Here is a 26,129-nt window from a genome sequence, read left to right as displayed (position 1 = left end):
ACTTCTGTAGCACCTTTCCAAAAAACAGTGACACTTGACTGTGTGGGAGACAGGATTTCCTGCAGCAGGGCTGTGATTCTACAGTGAACTTTCCTAGCGACTAAGGACAACCAGAAAGCTGCTGATCTTGACTCTGTTTTCTACAGTAAGCATACTGCAACCCTTCCCAAGCATAGCCCTCCCTGCCCACACTTCCCTCCAGGAGAGGACAATGGAGCAAACATGACAGATGTTTTTCATCCACCAAACGCCTCACAGTGCTGCAGCAAGGAGTGCAGTGTCAGGTCGTCGACAGAGGTTACTGGACACAGAGTTCAGTGTCGAGAGCAAGACTGCAACTAAGGACTGCTCTAACACGGACACATCCAACAGATTGAGGTACCTGGATCCCAGACGCACTGTAGCTGGCCCACGGATGCTCATCCCACTCACCTGTACTTCTGTGTATGTGCTCAATGACTGAAGTGATCTCTCTGGTGAGGCAATATTGGCCTCCTTTACTCCTGGGACATAAGAAGTTAATTACTTGCAATGGGCTGAGTATGCAAGATAGAGCTGGTAGCAAGAAAAAAGTAGGAGAAAGCTAGAGCTGGAGAGGAAGGTCCTCTGCACAGACCTTGTACTGACTGAGTATGAGAGAGATGCATTTTGTTTGTGTTACCCTAGAGGTTTTGTGCTAAATGATCCTCACCATCAGGTTTCTGTTTTATTATCTCTTCAGGCTACATTCTCCCACTTGCCAGATCTCATCCTGATGCTCCTTATCCCTATCTTGGGTCCAGCCTCCTTGGTTTCATGTCTCTGTTGCTCTCCTTTCTTCTCCAAGTTTCTGTTTCTCCTCTGTGGTTATCTTCTAACAGTATACTCACAGAGTTGAATGAGGTTTTATCACTGAACTACCCCCAGCAAACACCTATTTTGTGCTCCTTAGCAGTAAATGCAACAGAAAGGGCATTTAGCCTATTCTGAGATAGCTGATTCTTTATTCTGACCTTGATAGCAACCTTCACTCTTTTCTTTTTTCTTCTGTTTCCTTTGCATCAAACTCTTTGTTTGCCTGAACCAAAGGAACAAAATATTATGTGAAGCAGTAACATCTCGGAGGCAATGCAAGCTGCAAAATCTGTTTGTTTGACTGCAGATGACAGATTTAGGAGACTGCCTGTCATCAGAAATGAAACAATGTGCTGGTGTGACAGTGGATTAAGAATAAAATCCTTTTTCTTCTCCTAAGTGCAGCAAATACAATCAGCTTCCTGGAAAGGCCCAGCAGCACGGAGTGGGATGGAGAACAGCAGGTCATGCTGACTTTAGAGAAATTCTTTAACTGAAGTCATTTACTTCCATCAGCAAAACAAGACCTCAGTGAGTCTGGGGTGGCTTCCTAAACTGCTAAGATTTAGTGTAGACTTATTCAAAGACTTAGATCACACAGCTACGGGGCAGAGTCCAGTGAGCAAGTCTCAGGTGTGTTTTATCTGGTTTACATTTGAGATGGAACTTCCACAAGTTCTACTGGGAATTCTGCAAGCTGACACTCTCTCTAGTTTCCTTGGCAGTTTGCAGACTATTTCTGTCCTGCCTTGTCCTTTTTGTTCTAACCACAAGCATCACATTTAACCTGAAAGGCATTTGGTGAAGAATTAGTAAGCAGTGGCCAGTCCTTTCTCCTCCCATGCACCAATAAATGGCAGAAAATAATTCTTTCAGGATACCATCTGAAGCTCCATGCTATCAGCTCCTCAGAGAAGCCAGATAAGCTTCAGTAAATTAACAATGAACCAAGTTGCTTTTCTAGCCAGTGATCTCTCCGTGGCAATTCCAAACCATGCTGTGCACATGGGCAAGCCTGCCACAACTGAGATTTGCTTTAAGCACATCCAAAAGAAATGTTTCCTTCGCAGATCTTAGGGTCAACTCTCTGCAGTGGGAATTTAGTCAGTAATTCTGATGGTGAGCAAGTAAAGAAAAAAAATTTCAAACCCTCAGCAGTAGTATTGGCTATTGGTTCTGTATTAGTCCCAGCAGCAAGCAGAAGTAATGTCCTTTTGGTTTGATGTGAAAGTGAACTAGAAACACACAGTGGAAACAAATCAGTACAGCAAGATGTGTTTTAGAAGGGAGATTGAACAGCAGAAAAAAACATCAACAGAGCAGACAGTTTCAGTTACCAATCCCTGTTTCTGAACTGCTCCAGCTTCCAAATCGTTCAAATCCAAAATATTTAGTACATCCCAGTGATGAAAGGTGAGAAAAAAACCCTCTCTTCTCAGCTGTAAATACCCTAATAATCATCTTTTTAAAAAGAAGGGAGCAAGTAAGAACAAAGCTCAAAGGCTGGCAACGGCTCTATGCCGAGAGCCCCTTCCTAGGAATGTGTCCCTTCTCACTAGAGGAGTTTGCTCTCGTGGGATCTGGGTGCCGAAGTCTAGTCAAGTTGTCCCATTTTGGCCACCCTCATTAACACCCAGAGCCAGCCCCTGGGACTGAGACACTGGCTCAGATACCCTCTCTAGGGATTTGCTTTCTAGGAGTACTCAGTGCTGGAGATGATGGGAGTATGAGGATTTTGCTGGCTGTTTGGAGCATTATTTTGATTAAAGTGGGGTTTAGCTTAACTCCACATAGGTTTTTGCCTAGCAGAACATGTCAGGTTTGACACAGTTTCCCAGGAGCTGACTCCTTTTAAGCTGGTGTTTGCAGCCAAAGGCAGAGGCCTGAATTCACTGACCTGGGAGACCTTTTCTAGTTCTATGTTCCTGTAATTAAGGTTTCGGTGGTGTATTGACCACATTGTACTGCATGTATATATATTCACATCTCTATGTATGTGTTTATTCCTTTCTGGCTTTGGATTCTAATCAATTGGTAGTAAGGAATTAGAAACGTTTAATTTAAAACAACCCAGAATTTTCCGTTATTTACAATGCAGTGGCATTTTGGCAAGACAATTGCCAAAGCTATGAGAAGCCATTGCTATGCTTTTTAAAAATATGGGGAGTGGTATCAGGCAGACAAACTCATTCTTAGGTAACAGAATTGGAAAAATTATATTATTATATTTTGCTCTTAATAATGGGCTATGTTACAACAGCTTTGTTTTATGCAAACTTACTAAAATATTACTAAGTCACTGAAGATGAAGTGGCACAAGAAAAGAGTTGTCAGTTTGCTTTACTCATTTGCCATTTTTCTTCCATTGTGAAAGATCTGCATTGTTTCAAGAGGAGGGAGCCAAGCAATCCAGAGAACAAAGGCTCCTAATTGTTCGGGAGAACTTTATTACCTTTTTAGTTGGTCTTCAAAGTCAGGGGCTTGCAGTCTCTACAAAAGTGAGGACTGCACAGGGTGGTCTAGACAAAGACTGGGCTTCAGAGTAGTTTGGGTGTTGGTGGGGGAGAACAGAGCATCTTTGAATTAAATATGAGAAACAAGGCATCACTTTCTAGAATCATTTAATGCTAAATGAGGAATAACAGTGCGACATCTCAACAGATAGTCCTTCGTGTCGCTTTTCCTCACATCAAATGGAGAGAAAACATTTTCTAAAGGTTTTGGCTGATACTGACAAATGCCTACAATTCATATATTTCCAATAGAAATACAAGCTCTTCTCCCGATTGCTGGTCAATCACCTTATTACTACCCTTGCTCACTAGTTACATAGCAAGTAAAAAACCATAAAGTTTACTAAAAATATAAGTACTTTGTTGCAGAAGAAAAATAAGAATTCTCAGCACTTAACCTTTAGAAATAAAACAAACAAGCAGGAACTACTAACCTACTTGATGTAGGCTACTCATACCTACAGGTAGCCATACCCATGAGATAGTTTATCTCTGTTTAAGAGCTATCTCCCCGGAGTCCCTAATGATTTTTTTCACCTCTGAGCAACATTGCTGCCAAGTGGTACACATAGAACTACCTCTAAAAACCCTACTTCTACTACCCCAGACTGCTTCTACCACTGAACGTACCTGCTTCTGGTCTGTAGGGAGGAGGCCACTAACAATATCCTTTAAGCATACTCTGTCCTTCCCAGTATTATCTGGAGCATAAAAGATCTAAGATTCTGGCATCTATGGCATGCAGTGACAGCTGTTGACCTCCCATAGCATGTCACAGCAAGGCCATGAAAAGCTGCACATAGGACTTACTATTTTGTCAGGGTTTTTTTATTGGAAGCCTAAATGGCACTGGGAGAAGCTTGGAGTTCTCTGCGTGTCTGTATGAGCCTGACACATTGTATTATGATAACAGCCCATGGCTAGTGTACCATGTTAACCTATAAGAAGAGCTAAAAATGTTTGCTAGAGGAAAAGCTTTGGACAGGAAAGTAGCAAATATAAAATTCAGGTTTTCTCTGAAATGTTACATTTGCATAACCCCTCTGTTTATAGCAAGCTCCAGTCTTGCTCTTTGCATATTCCACATTCATCTGCAGTCCCATCAGGATCCCTTGATTTCTTGGACTTTTACTGGAAGATGTAATAACAAGGAGCCATGGATGGGGGACAACCCATGCACAGCATGTGCCAAAGTACAAGGAACACTGACAGTGTGCCTAGAGGTATGATCGCATTAGGCAGCCTAAATCAGGTGACAGCAACAGTTAATGGCAGTAACACCTGTAGCCCAGGCTAGCAAACCAAATACACACCCCAGCACCTCAACAGGCTCATACAGACCATGTTGAAATATGTGCTGCCACACTTTTACTGCTATAACAAGATATAGAAACGCATATACTTTCCAGTGCTCCAATCTTAACTTAGAGTACACTGTAGACATAACTGTAAAGTCAGCTGGATGTAGCAACATATTCACCCTAGCCCTTCACAGTATTATCCATCTGGTGACTTTGTGACAGAGGCCAGAGTGGCATTACTTTAAGAGCATGACCTGCGTATCACAATTCTTAATTCACTAGAATACTTCAAGGTCAACTACAAGGTAACGTGCCTTGAACCCTCGTGGCAGCCAGTTCCGCAGGCAGTTGCTGCTGGGTTTATTGTGCACAACAGAGCTCTCTTTTAGGGCTGATATATGCGTTTTACACACTGCTCATCACTTGCTGCCCTGTAATTTTATATTTGGAACATAAATAGCATTACATGCTGATATATACAGAGGAATATCAGTTCCTCCTCAAACAGAAGTAATTTATAATAATGAAAACTAAGAAGAAATAATTGTTTATAGCAAACTTTCGCTGACATGTTTAGTTCCTATTGAGGATTCATGCAATTGCTTTGCCTTTCTGCATATTTTAAAGTTAGCTTGAAATACAGCTTAATAATCATTTGCTAGTGCATGTATTAAACAAACATCTTTCCCCAAACAGCACTTTTCCTGCTGTGCTCAAACTCAGCCCAATGAAAAGCCCAGTTAGAGAAAAGGAGAAGCAACCTTACCTGCCACACTGGTTCCGTGTGCTTTCCTGACTTAGCACCGCTCTTGTAGCTGGGCTGGGAGGTTGCCTTCTTCAGGTTGTAGACGGCCACATTGCCATCATAGAAGCCCACTGCCACGAGGGAGGGGTGGTTATTATGGAAGTCCAGGCACATGATGCCACTCTCACTGCTGAAGACATACTCTGGGAAGGAGGGGTTCTTCATGGTGTAGAGCAGGAGCATGCCCTGGCTCTGCTTCATGAAGTCATCTAAATAAGGAGGAGCTTTGCTGTTAAATCAGTTTCCAAAATCCTCTACTATTAAGACATACAATCTGACAGCACTCACCTATGCCTAAAACCAACCTGAATACAAAGTCATGTGAGAAGGACATCAGCCACAAGACCAAATGGTCATGCCTACATCTTAAGATCCTTTCCTCCATGGATATGTCATCCCCAGGACATAAAGACAGTGTGCTTATGCAGAAAAACTACTGGTTTGGCAGGGTTTTTTTTTTTCTAGGAGAGAGATTTGAGAAGCCTTGGAGGAAATGTGTAGAAGAAAAAAAAAGAATCTTGTGGACACTTCTTTCTTCGGGATAGGATTTCACTAATATTGCAGACACGCAGGCTGAACCAAGGATAGAAGCACTTCAATTTCTGTATTGGCAATATTTGATATTACAGGCTCCACTGCTTCTTCAAATAAAAGCATTTCATTGAAGTATCTGTAAAGCATCATACCCACAACCATTACACATAACTGTACAATGCACAAGTCACTACAGTCTTATTTTCTGCTTACGTCTAACATCTCCTCCTTGCTTGGCACAGAAGCTCTTTTTCTGCGAAGACTTTCCATTTTCTTTTCTATTTACATTCACCTTTCTTTTGCACTGCCTGAAATTAGCTATCCCTATTCTCAGTAGGACCATCTTTCTTTTGTATTTTTTTTTAATCATGTCCTGACTGTCTCTGCAATACTCAGGTTTTTCGCTCATCTAAAAAACCAATTTCCAAGTTCTTTTAAAGGGGAAGAAAAGCTGTTGATGTAGATAAGCTCTCCAGAAGCAAAGAAGGAGCTTTCCTAATCTATGAAAACAATGCTCTCTCTGAGAGTATCCTAGCTATCTCTCCAAGCGCTTCTTCTTACTGTCAAATGCCCGCAGGCACACAGTATTTGGGAAAAAAAGGTACTGCTTCCCGTGCTTCAAATGCCCACTATGCGTCCTATTTCCAGAACAGTAATCTCCTTTTAAAAGTGCTTCCTACATTTCCTAACATTTTGACCAGTCTGCAGGATAAGGACTCGGTAAATGTGTACCCCAGTGATAACACTAACCTCAGAGAACTCTCTTTGGTGGCAAGCTTATCTCAAATGAGCATGTCGGTACAGCCATTGCTTACCTCAAATTCATCAGGGCCACACAGAGAACTTTTGAAGAACAAGTAAAGAAACTTCCATATCAATAAAACTATTACTGCTGCCTTGTATTTGGATTGTGGAAATATTCTATTTTCACAGGTCTCTCTGTACATTGGGGCTAGACTGGGGAAATGGCTTCTTTATTTTGCAGAGAGGTGAGATTCCAATACTGGCACTACTTTAAACATATCTGAACCCAAATAGTATTTAAAACTTTTTTTTTTTTTTGGGGGGGGGGGAGAAGCTTACTCCTAGAATCCTAGACGAAAAAGAAGTGAACTTGCTTTCTCCATCAGAGATTTGCTCTGTCCTTTGAATTCACAGAATTATCTTTCATAGATTCATAGGATGGTTTGGGTTGGAAGGGATCTTAAAGACCATCTCATTCCAACCTCCCAGCTATGGGCAGGGACACTTTCTACTAGACCAGGTCGCTCAAAGTGCCAACCAACCTGGCCTTGAATACTTCCAGAGATGAGGCATCCACAATTTTGTTCTTAGCCAAGTAATGTCATTGAACTGGTATTAAGTTGAGGTCCTGCCACGATAAGGATGAATCCCTCCTCTCCTCAGGAGCAAAAACACTTGGGAACGCTGTGGAAATGACTTACCAGGAGTGACTCATAGCAGAATGGACTATGACGTCAAATTGATTAGACAGCCTTTTAATTCAACCTATTTCATGCTCTTATTTCTCCTAGAGTGTTCTGACCAGTCAGGCATATTTCCAAAAAGTCTGTGGTGCACATTCATTTCCTATCTGTTGGCACTCTGCTGAGGGGCCTCAGACAGCTGTCCTCCATGCTCCCTGCATAAACAGCAGAGGAGACACTCCTTTAGAGGATGATTCAGCCACCAAAGATCTGAATTGGGTTTTGAAGGTGCTTCTCTCTGCACTGATCGGGCAGTATCATAGGCCACCATATTCCTCAATTAGAGATGATGGAGTAGGCCTTTATTGGGTAAAATAACTCAGCAGCTTCAGCAAGTCCACCTGGAGGTTAGCCTGGCAGGGGAAAAGCAAGGTCTTGGGAAGAAGCTCTGGCGGAGTGAAAGATGAGATTCAGTTTGCAGATTAAGACACTCAGATGCAGGTCTTTGTGTGGCTGGCAGTTTGTGCGCTCAGTCTAAGCTCCTGCTACTATCAGTAGAGACAAATCAATCCACTTCACTGAGTACAGAAAACTCACCTTAAGATCCCTATATTTGGTCTGCTGATTTACTTTCTGGGCTCCATTGACTGTAATGGCCAGCCCTCCACTGACTGTCAAATCCAACTTATTCCAAGAGCAGAATCCTACCCATTGACTCCTTTATGTTATGAAATTTCATGCATGTGGGTTAAATCACAGATGTCTGAATACTTCATGTAAGTCTGGATAATACGATTGCTAAAGTACAGCCTATTTCTGATGAAAGGCCAAGTGATGAGAATAATCCACAATTAACACTGAAGCATGGCACATAAATCCCAGTAAAACAACAACCTTATGAGAGCAGACGTATAAATCCATTTCAATGAAAGGTAAATTCTCACCCAGAGTACTAAACTGTGACATATCAACATGTCCTTTAATAAATGAAGAAAAACGAGCTCATTTTACTAGCGATATTCAGTGCTCCAGAATGGCAGGGACAGCACATACCCACAGTAGAATATCTGTGGTACAGCTTTGAAGCACGGCCTTTTCAAGAGAAAGGCTTGTGGTTTTTTTTCGGTAAAAACTAGCAGAGCACTGCAGTGTGCCCCAAATCCTGTGTGGTCAGTCTCTCAGGATGCAACTAGTTCACCATGAGACGTGCATGGTTTTCCTCCATTTCCACCAAAATGCTTAGTGGCTGAACCAGTACACTCAATGCAACAGTATCCTCAAGTTAGAAACTACAACACTTGGGGTAAATCCTGCATTCACATAGTAAATCTCAATGTGAGGATCCTCAGTGGTCGTGAGTCAAAGTAGATATTTTTACCACACAAGAAGCCAGTGCTACAGTTTCTTGTGTGATAAATTGGCAAATTACTTTCTCTTTGGAGAATTTAAAACCCAAAACACTGCAGCCTTACATCTTAGGTCCTGTGATACATGGCTTTCTATAAATCAAGTCCACCAGCTGTCTTGTTGATATGGCTCAAACCAAGAAATCACCATGCTAAAAGGATCCTCTGCTGCCTAAAAACTGTTCTTTCTCCTCCAAAAGCCCATCTAAAAAAAGAAGCAAGATGGGGAAGCACGGTTGTGAACAGCTGCTTGTTTTGTAGCATCACAGCTGCACAAGCACATCTACTCTCCTTTCCTCGACATGCCCACGCTTTGATGAGCTTGCTGGCTGGGGTCTATCTTTTAGTCTTGGATTTACAAGAAGCCAAAGGAAGCTGCTGGCTGTGCTTTACTCTCAGTTAGCAATCTCCTTTGGGAAGAAGAGGTCAGTTTCAAAGACAAAAATTTTGGTACCCAAAGAAATGGCTCAGCTGTTTAAATATTTAAAGTGTAGAGGACAAAAAAAAGGTTATCTGCAGTCCAGCAATTTCTCCAAGCAAATTATTATTATTATCCAGGTCTGCAAAACCCTGAGCACAGCCTAAGAATTTGCCCGGGCTGCAGCCTCCATGGCACAGACAGATGACTGAGCAAGTCACAAATTAATGAACTCTCAATACCCCTTTTTTTCTATCAGTGAGCAAAACCTGTGCAGCGTGGCACTGAGAACAGGCTAATCTAACCCACTGTGAAACATGCTGGGTGAGCTTACGCTGCTTCAGCAAGACTCTCTTATTTAAATAGCTCTGCCAACTCCATGCTTTGCTGCGGTTGCAGAATGGGTGTGCTGTAAGAAAGCAAATGGCTGGCACTTTGAGCTTAACTGTATGCCAATAGTTCAGAAAAATCAGGAAAGAACAAATCTTTCCAAGGAGCTCAGAGAGTCTGGGCATATGCTGCACGTGTTTTCAGAGGCTCTTGAGGAGTAACAATAATAACTGAAAGTTTTATAACACTTCAGAGTGCTTTAAGCCTGTGTCCACAGCACGTCTTTTTACAGCCAAGGGAATGAGAAAGGCCAGTGGTGGGGACTGCCAAACACAGTAGAGCAAGCTGGAAGAACAGGGAGCAGAACTAGGACTTCATAGCGCTCTGTTCAAAGAGGTCTTATCCCAGGATCCCTGGGAAAATTAAACTGGAATCACTGATGTCCACTTTATTCCTATTCTCTAAAATGCCCAGAAGTACTTGAGCATACTACTGTGTTGATACAATCCCTTATCACTACGGATCTAGCTCTGAACAACACTATGGGCACGGAAAAGACTAACATTGAACTTTCAACACAGTCCCTTCCTAGAAAAGAAAATGTTTTGAGATTATTTCATATCTCAAGGTCAGAAAGCCTGGCCTCCCCTATTTCGCAGCTCACAAATGTTATGGTATATCCTGTTTTGAGCCCGATAACTTGGTTTTGGCTAGTATATGTGTACTTTATTTTAATATCTCAAAAGACAGAGAAGCCACTGTTTCATTTTGCAGTTTGTTTCAATGTTTAATCACTTTGAGTGATTAAAAAGCTGCACCTAATTCCTTATTTGACTTATGTGGTTTCCCACTGTTAATGCTTACTTACGCCTATCTTGATTGGTTGAAGGACTTCCTTCATATCTAGTGCTTTCTCTTCAGTAAGATACTTTAAAACTGAACACTAGTCACCTTTCAGCATACTCCTGATAACCTTCACAGCCTGAATTCAAAGATCCCATTTATTTTCACTAGCACTGCATAGATAAACTTTCCACAGATATGTGGAGGACATCACATGGCTAGGACTTGTGCTAGGGCCAGACAAAATTCATTTGCAGTCCAAATTTCAACTGGATATTGTCCTCTCTCCACCTTTAGGGCATCTTCTCCAACTCTTGATTCAACTTGATGCTCTTTACTGAACTACCTACAGTTTTTCTGCATGCTATAAAAAATATTGGCTCCAGAACCAAACATAATATTCCAGTATCAGTCTCACTAATGCGTAAATCATATCTCTGCTGCCACTCAGGACTCCTTGTTTGCACTCCAGGATCATGTTCACCCTCCTTGCTGAGATATCACTGGGAACTCAAATTTATTGCTTGTCCACAAAAGCCTTTTTTTCCCCCTTTCTTTTAGAGTTGCTGCCTTCCAAAACACAGCACTCCTCCTTGTTCAGAGAGGTATAATGTTATATTTGGCTGCATTAGAATGCATTTGGTTTGAATAATTCCAACTTACCACAAGATTAATCACTCTGTACGACAGCCCATGTAAATCATGCCCATGTTCCCAGCACGATTTACAGCTCCACCTGCCTTTTCATCAGTCACACTTTTCATCTGCTGTGAGTTTATATTTCCACCCAGAGGACCAGTGAAAACAACGTCTAGCACCCCCCCCCCCTCAAGACACTGTCTCAGGTGATAACTCCACTGGCATTTATTTTCTGACATTTGTCAGTAGAAGTTGAACCCCTCTGTTGAGACCACCTATGCTGGGCTGAACTCAGTGAGCATGGGTACTTCCCACCCCAGGGAAATACATATCCCCCCGGTTAGCAGGAAAAAAAACAGAATTACTAAGTCTTTTGGACATTTTAGAAAAGACAAAATTGACAGGTGACAAGGCAAGCTGTAATTTATACACATCCTGAGGCTGTGTTGCAGTTCTAGTAACTGCTGTGGGCTCCGCACATGTCAGAGACAAGACGCACACCTCAGAAACACGCTGGATAGATACAAACAGCCTTTAAGACACTGAGCTGTCAGGTATGTTTGCATCTTACTCCAAAATACAGTCTGGCAAAGTAATACAAGAAAGACTGCAGTCAACCGGGCGCACAAAACAGAGAAATTTAGGAAATGCCTGGAACAATGTGCTGTTTGGCAGTGCACACAAGAGCAGAGGGGAGTAGACAAGAACAGAGGAGAATGGGGTGAAAAGATGTAGCGCCTTCTCGAAAAGAGCAGGAGGATCTGGCTTGCATTTCAGCTCCCCTGGTTCACATGAAGGTGAGCAGATGTGCACCACAAAAAGAGAAGGAATATGCGACTAGGCTGAGCTTGCAATGCTGTAGGTGAAAACAGAGTTTTCTCATTCTGATCAGACAGGGTTTTGCATGATAGGTCTAGCAGGCACTACAATTCTTTTAAAAATTGTCTTCTTTAAATGAGATATTCATAAGGGCTTGGTTTTACAATGTAAATAGTAAGTGTGCAACTGCCTGTATGTTATGAATGCTAACTTACACTCTGAAGATACTCAAATAAAAGGGAAAGAGAATACATATCTTTATCTTGTACAGTAAAGGTGCAAGACTAGCAGTTGGGAGATTTGTATTCCAAACCCGGCTGTGTCAAGACCAACTAATGTGGTCTTAGTCCTTTCTCATCTGTACTTCCCACAGCGCTTCTGAGGATACACATCAGGAATGAGGAGGGGAAAGGGTGACTGATGGGGGCTATAGAAGTTCCATATATCAATAATGTCAAAAGCAACACTCCTGTTGTTTTCAGGACTGCATTTATGCTTTGACCCTCAGCCAGACGGACTTACAATCTCCCTCAAACTTCAGCATTGCAGAAACCACTGAGCAGAGGACACTGCCTGGCTCCAACATTCAGAAGGAAGCACTTGACTCCACAGAGCATGGTGGAGCTGGGAAGCTGGGCAAGTGCTAATCCTCCCGTTACACATCTGGCAGCAGTCACCACGAGCAGCTGAACTCTTGCTTCTGCCTCTCTGGTTTTGGTCGGCTTAAACTGCGATCTTGATAATGTTTCACTGTTTAATACTTGAGACTCTATTTCCTCTATCCATGTTCTGAAAAACTGGCATACTTGATAGCATTTGCAACCAACTGAATATTTAAGAGTGCCATCAAGTGGCCAAGTGGGGAGGCACACATTGCTCAGAAATCCCCAGGATCATGCAATAAATGGACATCTATTAATGTGCTGCCTTTGGATAATCACACCAGCCTGCTGTTACTGCAAACAAACTAGGCTGCCAGCATCTCAGTATTCCTGACCTGAAGAGCTCTGAGAGGGACGCGCACACTGCAGGAGATGTTTATGTATTCCATAATTAAAGGACAGGAACGTTAGACTTTCATGATGTTGCTGCAGCCTATTGAAAGCAGACGGATGCCTGATGAGATGAACATGTAAAGCCCAGACCGTGGAGGAGGCAATTAGAAATGATATTGCAGCTCAGAAAACTTTTCTGAAGACACTTGGCAGAAGGCTCAGATTTAACTGAGGAGCAAAGAAGAAGCAGAGTTACACACACAGGCCAACCTGCAGTCAATTTTGCACAGGCATGTACTTCAAGAAACAACTAATATTAAGAGCAACCAGTACAGTTCAGAAACTTGTGCCTGTCCTGTTTTCAGCAGTGGCTATCAAACACTTAAGGAAGGTATAAAAATAGGGCATAAAAACAGTGATATTTTTTCTAGAATACCATCTATTAATTTGTGGCTAAATATCTTCCAGGTCCCTAATGGTCCTCTTCCCATTCCTCTGTGCAGCCAGCTACCGATCATTAAATCTGGACAGTACTTTCCAGCATTCCTCTTTGTATGAAGCTGGAATATACAGCAGATATTCAGTTCTTCTCACAGTAATTTTTTTTTTTGCTTGCTTTTATTTTTAATACACAAAATACTGTGTCTCTCAAGCAGATATGTGAAGTGTAGGATTGGTGGTTAGTATAAGTGCTTTTTAAGAGCTACTAAACTACAGGCACTATTTGATAGGAGGAGGTGGAGAATGCCAAAGAGTCCCAGTCAGCTCTCTCATATCTGGAGGAATCTGATGAGAAGAACTCAGGGCTGAATGAGCAATAGCTCTGGGAGCAATATCTGCTGCCCTTCCTTCATGGCAGCTGAGACTCTTTCCAATAGCAGTCACTTGCTAGAATTTAAACTCACTGCTCAGATTACTCACTGATACAAAGATTTAAGCATCCCTGAATAATTTTTTCCTGCCTTCTCTAGTTGACTTCATCCCACAATATCTTAAAACTTACTTTTATCCTCTCTCACATATATTACAGCAGAGTGACATCCTTGACAACAAAACATGCAGCACTCAGAATAATTTAAAAAAACAAAACAAAAAAACCCCAAAACAAAACAAAACAAAAAAAAACCCAATAACCACCCCCAAGAATGTGCAGAGTTTTTCCACACTATTCTGGTGTTAGAAGTTTCTAAAAACTGGAAATTTTTTAATATATATATGATAGTATCTTAACCTGAAGTCACCTATAGTATCAATCAGTGGAGGTTAACATCCAGATATCCCTGGGTATATTCTGACAGTCTGGCAGCCTAGGAAATATTACTGAGCATGAAGTGGAGAATTGAAAACTATGACTGAGTTCCCTAAGTGGGGATCAGCAGAGAAAAATGTTGTGCTGAAGAATATGTGGTTTTATTTTGCAGCAGAAAAAAAAACCACAGGTAAGCTAAGAAGAGTTTTGATGTCTCACAAGTTTCAACTCTAAAGAAAACATTAAATTAGATAGGTTTCCCTCAGGTTTTTATTGATCCACTCTGTGGAAAAATGATACTCACTCATCTCCAGAACAAAAGACACAAGAGAAAAGCCTTTGAAGAAAAAGTCTTTAATGGGGTCTTATACAATTTCTTTGTACCATTCTGCCCTAGGAATAATGACAAGCTATCTGACTTCAGGAGCTTACAAAGTAACTTAAATATTGCTAGAATTAATGATGGCACAAGCCCAATGCAGATTTATAAATTCTATGGCCAAAGGAGATCATTGTGATGAATAAATCCTGTATTTGTTCCTATGCTTAATTACTTCGATCAATAAAATTCAATTTATTGCCAGCTTTCTGAGATCTCTGAATTCTAATTCCAGTTGCTAGATTCTGTCCTAGATGAAAAAGTAAGATGAAAGAGTCCTATTCTGTAAGATATTTTCTTCCTTTCCCTTCAAGTAACTAACAGACAGTAATCAAATCACCACTTAAACTTCTTATTAAGCTAAGTTGAGCTCTTTAAGTATTTCACTGTAAGACAGAGTTTCCAAACATAATTCATGCTGTGGCTTGTCTCTGAACCTTTTTCAATTTTAACATCCTTTTTGAAGATTGAACTGTTTAATAGCTGGATACAACATTCCAGCAAAGGTCTCATCAGCATCATACACAGAAGTAGCACTTCCTCCCTCCTGTTAATCTCTAGTACATTAATGCATACAACATCCCATGTCAGACCTCCTTAGATGCACTTCTGCAACTGCTTTTACAGATTTAACCAGAAGTTTTCTTTCTCAGTGTGTACACCAAGATAGGAGAATATTTTCAAGTCCACTTTCATGACTGACACAAAACAATCTAACCACAGGCTTCTGCTAAAAATGCCGATCCCTCTGCTGTTTTTTCTTCCCTCCTCTCTCTTCTAACCCAGTGACCTTGTGGTCGCTGATCTGTCTGAAAAAACAAACAATTTAAACGGCACTGTTGTCTTAGGATACTGATGGTGATATTGCATGCATGTAATACTCTATATAATTAGCAGTTCTTAAATGGAATCTAAGGAGAACTAGGTCTTTAAAGCTGCCTGGTGACCCAGCTCTCTGACTGGATACTAGCCAGCAAAGACAGAGCTGACTTAGCAAGCTTCCTGCTCTTTGCAGGAGCAGAGGAAGGTTGTGAAAAGTTAGGGGCTCTCCAAAACAGAATCATGGTGTGATGGCACAAGTCTCGAGAAGCAGCACTTCAGGTTGAATAACCTCTCTGAAAAAAATGCCTCTAGTGTCCCTGCCTCTCTATGGGAATTGCTGGAATACAGCCTTCTGTTTCTAGGACTGCTCTGCAGGATCTGAGAGGAATGCAGCTCTGCATATATGCTGTCTTCTGTGGGCCCCTTGGCCTGGCTTTTTCATCAGTAAGAACAGAAGTAGTGTGGCCTGATGACAGCCAAGGAAGAAAGGAACTCGGACATGACAGCAATGAAGACCATTTAGGTAACTAAAACAGGCAGGCAGAGATCCCATCCCCCCTGCAATCCCAGGTTACCGCGGAAGAGCTGTCACGTCCATTGGCTTTGAAGTCAGTCTAAACAACAAACAAGTTGTTGTTGTTGTTCCTTCTTTCAGGGTGGAAAGCAAGAGCAGCTAGAAATTAGCTCTGCTGGGAGAAGTGCAATGTAAGTCACCCAACCCATAAGTACTTCTACCATAACCCTTCCTGCAAGTCACGTTTGGCCTGGAGGAGGGTCGGACCTTCTCGTTGGTTTCTTTATATTCTGTAACAGCTAGATCACATAGTTGGAGCATAAAGGGCTTCAAATGAACAGTAGAAAGCTGACCTCTGGTGTTGGGAGCAGTGTTATGGAATGAAGACAGCAAGGAAGGCAAGCTCCTGGGCTCCTGAGCACCGCTTCACAGTCTGTGCAGTTCTCTGGTAAGATTCACTCACTAGCATTGCTTCAGAAAAATGAATAAAACCAGTTGATGAATGAAAGCAACATGTAGCAACAGGCGATAGTGGTTGGCAGGAGTACTGCTGTTTTCATTTCTGTGCTTTCATATCAGTTCTTCCCCCACAAAGCATCTAATCAGCCAATGCTGTACAGCAGAAAATTAATGGTTTCCTTCAGAGAGCTGCTTCATGATGCCAGAGAGCACGGCAGGATTGTTTGTAAATATTTGATTAGAAAAAGCAAGTAAAATTAGCATTAAAATATGCAAGAATTAATGTTGTGCCACTATCCAGTGGGATATTTATAGTACGGAGGTGATGCCAGCCAATATCAACACATGTGGTACTACACCAGATGCCTTCACCAGTGACTCTGCCTGCACAAAGCCAGCATTTCCACAGATCCAGTCTGTAAACAGCTGATTGACAGGAGCTGACATAGTTTCCAGAGGATACATTGGGTGTTCCGTTTTGCTCTGTCTCTACAGAGCACAAAAAAAAAAAAAAAGAGTGTACAGGAGCATCCTCAGAGCCTTTGAGTATGCCCTAAGCCCTCTCTTTGCCAATTGAAACTGGAGACAAGGCTCAGGGTGGGAATGAGCCCTGCTTGCTTGGTACTCCATGTCCTTTGAAAATCTCCCAACAAGGAGCAAAACACATGACCAGTCATTAACCCATCCATGTTTCTCTGTGTTTGTTTTCATGTAACAGAACCCTACTCTGGGGAGGTGTTCCCCTGCAGAAGTCTTTCTCCAAAGAGAGCAACATTGGCAGGACATAGTTTGTGATGAGCTTCAAGGCCCTCTACATGTGCATCTGTACAAGGAATTAAAAGGTCCCTGCTGCCATAAGGCAGCACGGCCACTGGAAAGGAGACTCTCCTCCAGGAAGGATGTGTCTTTGCTTGCCCGCCTGACTGAAGTGGGAAATCCCTCATCTGGTTTCCAGTTCAAGCTCTGTTCCTTTACTTCTGAATTTCAGGTTTGGAGATATAACAAATTCTCTGGCAAGGGGTGTCAGCTGCACTCTTGCAGATTTTTTCTCCACCAAGTGAGTCTGACAATGCTGGGAGAGAAGAGACCCCATCCTCTTGAGCTTTAAGAGACTGGTCTTAAAAGTGCTACACATTTGTCAGAAGCCATTAGGCAGGATTGAGCCTGTCCTGATATAGAGAAATTATTCCTGGAGGCCCGCTCCAGCCTGATTTTATATAATTCTTTAACTTCATATTTGGCTTTTGTATGAAATAAGTGGATTGAGTGTACCCTCAGTAAGTTTTCAGATGACAGCGAGTTGGGCAGGAGTGTTGATCTGCTTGGGGATAGGAAGGCTCTGCAGAGGAATCTGGACAGGCTGAATCAGTGGACTGAGGCCAATTGTGTGAGGTTCAACAAGGCTCAGTGCCAGGTCCTGCACTTGGGTCACAACAACCCCATGCATGCTATGGGCTTGGGGAAGAGCGGCTGAAAGCCACCTGGCGGAAAGGGACCTGGGGGTGTTGGTCAACAGTTGGCTGAATATGAGCCAACAGTGTGTCCAGGTGGCCAAGAAGGCCAATAGCATCCTGGCTTGTATCAGGAATAGTGTGTCCAGCAAGAGCGGGGAAGTGATTGTTCCCCTGTGCTTAGCACTGCCGAGGCTGCATCTCAAATACTCTGTTCAGTTCCGGGCTCTTCACTAGAAGAAAGACTTTGAGATGCTGAAGTGTGTCCAGGGAAGGGCAATGAAGCTGGTGAAGGGTCTGGAGAACAGGCCTTACGAGGAGCAGCTGAGGGAACTGGGGTTGTTTAGTCCGGAAAAAAGAAAGCTGAGGGAAAACCTTATCACTTTCCACAACTACCTGAAATGAGGTTGTAGGGAGGCAGTGTTGGTCTCTTCTCCCAAGTAACAAGTGACAGGACAAGAAGAAATGGCCTCAAGTTGTGCCAGGGGAGGTTTATACTGGGTATGAGGAAAAATTTCTTCACTGAAAGGGTTGTCAAGCATTGGACCAGGCTGCCCAGGGAGGTGGTGGAGTCACCATGCCTGGAGGTATTTAAAAGACGTGTAGATATGGTGCTTAGGGACTCGGTATACTGGTGGAGTTGGCAGTGATAGTTTAATGGTTGGACTTGATGATCTTAAAGGTCTTTTCCAACCTAAACAATTCTGTGATTCTAGACCAACACTGCCATAGCCAAAGATTAAAATCCAATCGATGTGCTAATATACAGTTCCTTCCAACAATCAAGGAAAAAGCTTATGCTCTAATGCAAAAGGTAGAAATCACCCACACAGTGAAAACAGTGGGCTGATTCTGATCTTGCTTATGTGAACAGGAATTAGATATAATTCCATAGCCAGACATGCTGTTATGCCTAGGCATGAAATCAGTATATAGCCTAATGGCATTTTAGATATTGCCTGACCACCCTCTCCTACCCAACAAACAAAATACCAGTAAGGTGTGGTAATCATCCTAACTGACAGTAAGCTTTCCTGGCCCAGTAATCTCAGTCATTACACGTGGTTTTCAGAATTCCTGCACCTGTTTGCCCAAACTGACCACAATTTATTTTTCCAGTTCAGCTGGAATTCACATTCTCTTCTAATTCTGTAGTTATGTAAATATACATGTGTTAAGTAAAAGAAAAAATGCGTGATTAATAGTGCAAATGGCACCCAGTGAGGCTTAGAGAAAACTGACAATTCAAGAAATAAGAGAATTAGTCCCAACTGGCTGTTATTTATAAATTAATTTTCCTTTTGGTGGCACCTACCTTGACAGTCCAGTTGAAGTCACTTATACACTGTAGCATAAATCAAGAAATAGCACTACAGTCTTAGTATTCAGGCTGGGTCTACATACTGTCAGCTGTAATACCATATGTAAGAAATGCTAAGAATTTGTTTCAAAGAAGAAAAGGAAATTGCAATTTCCAGAGCACGCTGTGAAGTCTGGAAGGATTAGAGGCTGTCAGAGATCCTGAAGTACAAGAGGCATATAGGAAGAAGCTAAGCTCTTACGCTTTTAAAGTATGGGAGATCCCAGTGGGGTTTGGCTGGAAATCTTGACAATCCTTTTGCAAATCTAAAAATGTAGTTCAAACCTTCCTTTCCAAAACTTAATTCATTCTTCTCAGTGAGAATCCAAATTTGAAAAATTACATTAAAAAAAAATCATAAATACTTCAGTCACAACAGCAATCTAATCACTACAGATAAACTGAAATGCTTTAAAGGAAGCAAATAAACAGCAAGGAGCATCAAACTAGCTGAGCTGGACCAGACCCATGACTTGGCAATGATTTCCTATTGTATTCCAGGGATGGGAGTGGAGCAGTGAACTGGTCTCACAAGATGTGGGAAATGGCAGGAGTTGTAAGTCATCAGATATGCACAGCCATGAACCCACTGGGACTTTTGTCAGAACACAGAAGTCCACTTACTTGGGGACCACTGCCTCTACCTTCATGAGAGGACACTGCTCAGAGTGCTGTGCAAGATGTCCTATAGACAAGAGCCATCACAGGGCTGCCAGTTCCTGCAGATTTATCAGGAGTGCTGCAATAGCAGAAAGTGGTTTTTTTTCCAAGCCTCAGCTTCATTATTTAAACACAAGTTCTGCTTCTGCTTTGTTTCAGAACAAAACAGAGCCAGCCCTCATGGCAATAACGGAAAGTTTAAAAACACCAAACAGATTCCACTCTGAAAGCATAGGAGGCAAATAAAAAGAAGTCAAGTCTTGCAATTTGTACTAATCTCATGATTTTGAGAGCCTGTCTTGCTATCTCTGAATGATCAAACTTGTCAATACCATACCACCCTCAGGGAAAAATTTCCTAACTACCAAATACATTTTCCCCATTCCCTGAATCAGGAACTTTCAATGCCTATTAGGGTTACCTTTTCGACTTCTAGTTCTTCCGGTTTTCTCACTTTCATATGTCAAATACCTTTCTGCTGCAGACATCATAAATCCATATGTTGCATCCAAAACAATTTGAAGTACATTTTTTTTAATCATAGACAAATACATATATATTCCATCACTCCCTATCTCCTTAAGTTCTGTCTGATAGCCTGCTTTAGTAATCTAGCTTATTTTACAATAAGGGAATCTATCAAAAGAAACAACTACTAGTTAATGTACTTGTTAAGTTACTGCATACAAATAGTGAGACATTTTGCCTGTAGTGGTTTGTAACAAAAATTATTTTCATACATGGCCTTGCCTTTAAGGGTGACTATGGCATGCAGTGTAGCAAGAGGCAGACCAAGTCACAGAAAGAAGTTACACAGAGGAAATTTTGCATGTGCTATGCATTTGTGTTGAGAGTTTTCTGCACTATAATGTGAAATCCAGGGTTTAACTGACATACATACTGGTCACACTGGTTCATATAGCAGTGCTGTATAACTTACATTCTCTGCATAGATTCTTCTACAGTGCCAAGCATCTTGGTGTGGGAGTAACTAAATTCAGAAATAAAGCAACGGAAGTGGAAGTTGGGTTAATAACCATCCCATTTGGCTAGTGTGGGACTGACAGTCACACTGCTGCTAATAACAGCGGTACAGAAGGTCTGATCACAAGCTCTGCAGACCTCACACACAGTGATTTATCTTTTCCCCGTCTGAGTTAGAAGAGACAGATAATTTCATCTCAGTGCACAGACACAAAAGTATTGTCACAACATAAGATAATCTAACCCTTATAAACAAGCTGATTGGAGCAGCATGTTTGAGGGTACTTAAGCATTACAGCTGAAAGACATCAAAACTTATTTTGAGCCGGTACATCCACTACATTGCAGCCACACAGCAACATGCTCATTAAGAACTCCTGCAGCACCTTCCACATCACGGGATAGAAACACGGATGTTTTCTATAGCAACCCTCTCAACACACAAAATACCCCTCTTTTACTTCCAGGCAACTGCTTGCCAAATACAAACTCCACACAGGGATTCACCCTTAAAGTGCCTTCTTAGCATGAAAGACTGAATGCAACTGAAAAATGCAGATCACTTGATAATATCTAAGCCTGTAACGGTTAACTTAAAAAAAAAAATTGTAATGGAATTCTGTACAAATGATTTATATGATCACAGAGTTTTTCAACAGCAACACTTCACTACAGAGGCTGCATTCCAACAGTCCTGAAAGATTAACAATATCTATCTCCTAGGTAGATCTTCTTACCAAGGATTTTAAAATTTTGAGCTTTAGTAGTACTGAGCTGATTAACTACACTAAACTATGCATTAGGCAATAAATAAAACTTATGCAGTCAGCAGCTTTCCTTATCTGTGTGGCTGATTTCACAACCACAGTTGCATCTGAGAAACAGAGGAAATGGGAAGACCTCTCAGGTCACTGGATTCAGAGCCTTTTCCTGGCAGGCATCCAGAGCAAATCCATAGCATACCAAACTCGCTATAATGACAGGCATTTACATAAAAAAAAAAGGGAATAGCTAAGACAAACCAGGAGGCCAGGTGCAATACCACAAAGTCATTAAACTCTTATGAATTTCACTAGGATTTTTGTAGCTGGTTAAATGCAACATAAATCTCTATTGCTTTATTACTATTAAAGCCAGTATTCAGAAACTGGAAAGCTCTCACAAGCCGATATGGTCAAATAAAACCAGAATAGATTACCTTTCCTGCATAAGACACAAACCTTGAAGCCCAAGGTCTATGACAATTCTACTATTGAGAAAAAACTGAGATACACCACACTTCCCTCCTTCCTTACCCTCCCCTGATAGCTTCAGTTCTATGTGTTTTCTATAAATTCATATGCTTCCAGCACATACTCACTTCTCTCTCGCTTTCTGCAGCTCACGTCTACAACCCTCAAGTGCAGGGGCATATATATTTTTTGTTCATGTAGCTGTTCTGCCTTCATGCCTGCTCATGCCTCTTATTCTGTTTATTACACACTTTAAAAAAAATAAAATAGATCTTTAATTCCCTGATTCATTTCACCCTGGCCATAGAAACTAGCTCTCCACAAAATAAGCATTAGAATGCATCTTCAAATCTGTCTAGTCAGTTCTGCAGTTTTCTCCAATCTTTTACGATTAATATCTTCAAATTCACTTCCATCTTTTAAGTATGATATCCTTTAAAGTATGTACATTACAGTACTTCAGAATAGTCCCTTGCACCCAAATCTCATGTTCCATTTAGCCTGCCAGCACTATTTGAAAAACCTCTGTCCGTTCTGGATCAGGGCAAAATCTTAGTACCAATTTCCAGTCCTTCAAAACCATTCAAAAAACCATGACAGTAAGTCAAAAGCATTTCTGTCTTTTTTTTTCTCTAGAAATAGCAGGCTTTCATTTACAGTGATATCATTTATATCCCATACTGAAGTTTTCTCTAGTTCTCTTACACTATGGACAGTACAGAAGAGTTTTACTCCAAAAACACACAGTAAGTGTGGCTGCTTGTTTGTTTTGTTCAATCGTGCTCAACTACAATTAGACTTAACCTTGTATGCAGGCCTCTAGAAACAATTGCTTGGTCTAGGAGCTCTCCTCCAGCTAAACCATCTCCAAGTCAAAAGAGGAACTTCTTTTTAAAGACACAACAAAGCACTTGCAGCTTGTTTTACCCCTTAATCAAGGTATTTTTGTCAATAACATCACAATAGAGAGCAAGCTTTCCCTTTGTCACTATCTTATAGAACAATGGACAAATACTCCACTAGGATTTGAGAACTGAAAGGTTCAAAGTCTCATTTAAGGTATGTGGAGACATGGCATACACTGAGACTTGTGAGCAGTCTAGCAAAACCAGCAGCTGCCTTTGTAATGTTTCAAATAAGACGAACAATTCAAAAGGATACAAGCTTTCCCCATCTAAATCCTCTTTCAAGCAGCTACCTACTATTGTGGTTTCTGCTTTGCTTGATGAGGACTTCTACAATCACAACTTCAGTTTGGGCATGTGTTCAGGAAATTTAAGTTACGTTCGAAGTACCTAAATCGCATACTGGGCTGCATCAAAAGGAGCGTGGCCAGCAGGCTCAGGGAGATGATTCTGCCCCTCTACTCCACTGAGACCCCACCTGCAGCACTGTGTCAAGCTCTAGAGCTCCCAACATAGTGTTGTGGTTTTGTTTAGTGAGGGGGGGGCCTAAGGTGGCAGCTTCTATAGCAAACTGCTAGAAGTTGCTCCCCTTTGTTCAGTGGACTCGGACAGGCCTAGGGCGGACCCGCTACTGGCCAAGGCCGAGCCGATTGGTAGCAGAATATTCCGTGATAACGCCTCTGCGATAACGTATTCAAGAAGGGGAAAACAGAAAAAAAAAAAAAGAGAAGAGAAGATGTGAAGAAGCTGAGTAGGGGCAGAGGCGCAGAGGGGGAGGCGCAGGCCTCATGGGCCTTGCAGGCCTCACCCTCTGGCCTCTTGCCAGGCGGCCGACTGGGCCCGACTCAGCCCAGCATGGCTGCAAGAAGTGGAGAGGAGATGAGCTGGATGATGTGAAGAGATTCTGAGAGGCATCTGCCAGCCTGTTGTGAAGAACTTTTCTTGTGAGAGGAACGGCTACAGACGCAAAGGTCAGTTCAGAAGGAGGGGGAGGAGTAATGCGGCTCCTGGCCAAGATTCCCCTGCAGCCTGTGGTGACAACCATGGTGGAGCAGGTTGTACCCCTGCAGCCCATGGAGGTCCACAGGGGAGCAGAGATCCACTTGGAGCCCGTGAAGGACCCCACATCGGGGGAGGTGGATGCTTGAAGGCAGCTGTGGCCCGTGGAGGGCCCGCTGGGACAGTCGTTCTGGAGAGACTGCACTCCATGGAAGAGATGACTCGCACCGGAGCAGTTTCACGAAGGACTGTGGTGTATGGGTGGGACCCCACAACAGAGCAGGGGAGGAATGTGAGGAGTTCTTCCCCCCGACCATGAAGCAGCGGCGTAAAACAACGCGTGATGAACTGACCGCAACCCCCATTCCCTCTTCCCCCCTGTGCCGCTTGCGGGGGGGAAGGTGGTAGAGATAATGTTAAGCTTGGGAAGAGGGAGGGGTGGAGGGAGGTTATCTTGTTCTCTGTCTCATTATCCTGCTGTTTGTAGTAATAAATGAATAGTTTTCCCCAAGTCGAGTCTGTTTTGCCCGTAACGGTAACTTTAAGGATTTTCTCCCTGTCCTTATCTCAAACCTTGAGCCGTTTTTCTTATATTATCTCTCCCTGTTCTCTCGGAGGGTGGGGGGAGTGAGAGAGAGACTGCGTAGTCTGGTCCAGATCGGGGCTGAACTACGACGCATAGGAAGGACATGGACCTGTTGGAGTGAGTCCAGAAGAGGCCATGAAGAGGATCAGAGGGCTGGAGCACGTCTCCTATGAGGACAGGCTGAGAGAGCTGGGGCTGTTCAACCTGGAGAAGAGAAGGCTCTGGGGAGACGTTATAGCGGCCTTCCAGTACCTCAAGGGGGCCTACAAGAAGACAGGGAGAAACTCTTTAGCAGGGCCTGTTGTGGTATGACAAGGGGTTGGACCACATGACATTTAAAGGTCCCTTCCAACCCAAACTATTCTATGATTCTGTGATTCTATATATGATGTTGATCATCTTCTCCTGCTGAGTCAAGAGGTCTCTTCACTCTTTCAGGTGGAAAGTTGTTTAGCAGATTTTCATTACAAGATAATTGCCTTGACATTGATAACAGAGAGTTAACTCATCTCTGCTTGATTTCTGAAAAAAAGAATTCTCACAGTAACTTAAATATAACTGTTTCTAGGGACAAAGCTAAGAAGGCCAGTCAGACTGGCTTTTTCAAACAGGTAAGACTCTGTGGCACACAAATCTTTAGTCTGCTGCGGATAAAAATGTGCTAATCAAACTAACTGGGCTAGACAGACAGGTAAGTGGATGGAAGTTAACGGCCTGCAATGCACCGGAAACACAACAGAATGGCTGAGCAGCTCCTTTGATCCCCAGGCTCTATAAAACCCATTAATACATCTTTTTCCCCAAATACATCAACAAGAGTTCTTTACTATTTCATGCTTAACAAAATGCTCCAGCAAAAGATGATGTTATGAGCTGATTTCAAATTAAATGAATTAAAAGGTTAAGGCTAGGAAAAACTAGGCAAAGCATACAGAATTTAAATACAAATTGGTAATTAAGTTACCAACTGAAATTAGTCTTTCATATGATTCACTTAATGTATTACACTTATTAGGTTGTATTTACTAACAGAGCTGACAGTATAATAGATACTGTCAATTTTACACCTCCAGAGCCTGTATGTGTGGTAAAAGATATTTGATATTTGGAAAAGAGATTTTAAAGTGTTGTCATTTTCAGTGTAATTACATTTAATTGACCACAATTAGTTATCTCAATAAACTAGATGCATGATAGCTTAAATTTCTAACACTGATTCCACTAGGGAGGTTTTTCAAAAACCATCAGACCATAGAGGAGGATACAGATGTTCTGCAAATGAACTTTAAAACCTGCAACATGAGACAGTGCAGAAAGCAGCCTCTAAAAAGGTTAAAAGAATGAATAAATCAGGCTCCCAAATAATATAAGGTATAAAGAACACAAGATTTTTCTACATTAAATCTTGTTTTAAATTAAAAAAAATATAAAACATGTCTGCAACAGACCAAAACTTAGAGACAAACATAACATTTTAAAACGTCCACACTTTAAAACTTCCAGAGATTGGGAATTTACCACATGCCAAAATTAATTGTTCTCAATTACCCATATGCTACTAAAAAGCTGCACTTTTTCTGGCCTGAATTCATGTAGCTCCAGATTTTCTTTGATCTTGTTACATCATTTGTCTGGCAGATTAAAGATCGCTTTGTTACATGATCT

General features: G+C 42.0%; 1 protein-coding gene across 1 annotated transcript in view; it reads right to left on the bottom strand.

Annotated features, from left to right (window-relative positions):
- DNAI1 (dynein axonemal intermediate chain 1) overlaps positions 1-26,129 on the bottom strand; it is a 148,172-nt gene that overhangs the window by 73,537 nt on the left and 48,506 nt on the right. Inside the window, exon 13 of the mRNA XM_086770559.1 lies at positions 5,415-5,662. Coding sequence (XP_086626685.1) covers positions 5,415-5,662 — 248 coding nt within the window. The remainder of the gene's footprint in view (positions 1-5,414; positions 5,663-26,129) is intronic.

The sequence above is a fragment of the Chlamydotis macqueenii genome, chromosome Z (assembly GCF_036417535.1).
Source record: "Chlamydotis macqueenii isolate bChlMac1 chromosome Z, bChlMac1.mat, whole genome shotgun sequence".
Classification (NCBI taxonomy): Eukaryota; Metazoa; Chordata; class Aves; order Otidiformes; family Otididae; genus Chlamydotis; species Chlamydotis macqueenii.
The sequence above is the reverse complement of the archived record's forward strand: the minus strand, read 5'-3'. Positions and strand labels throughout refer to the sequence as shown.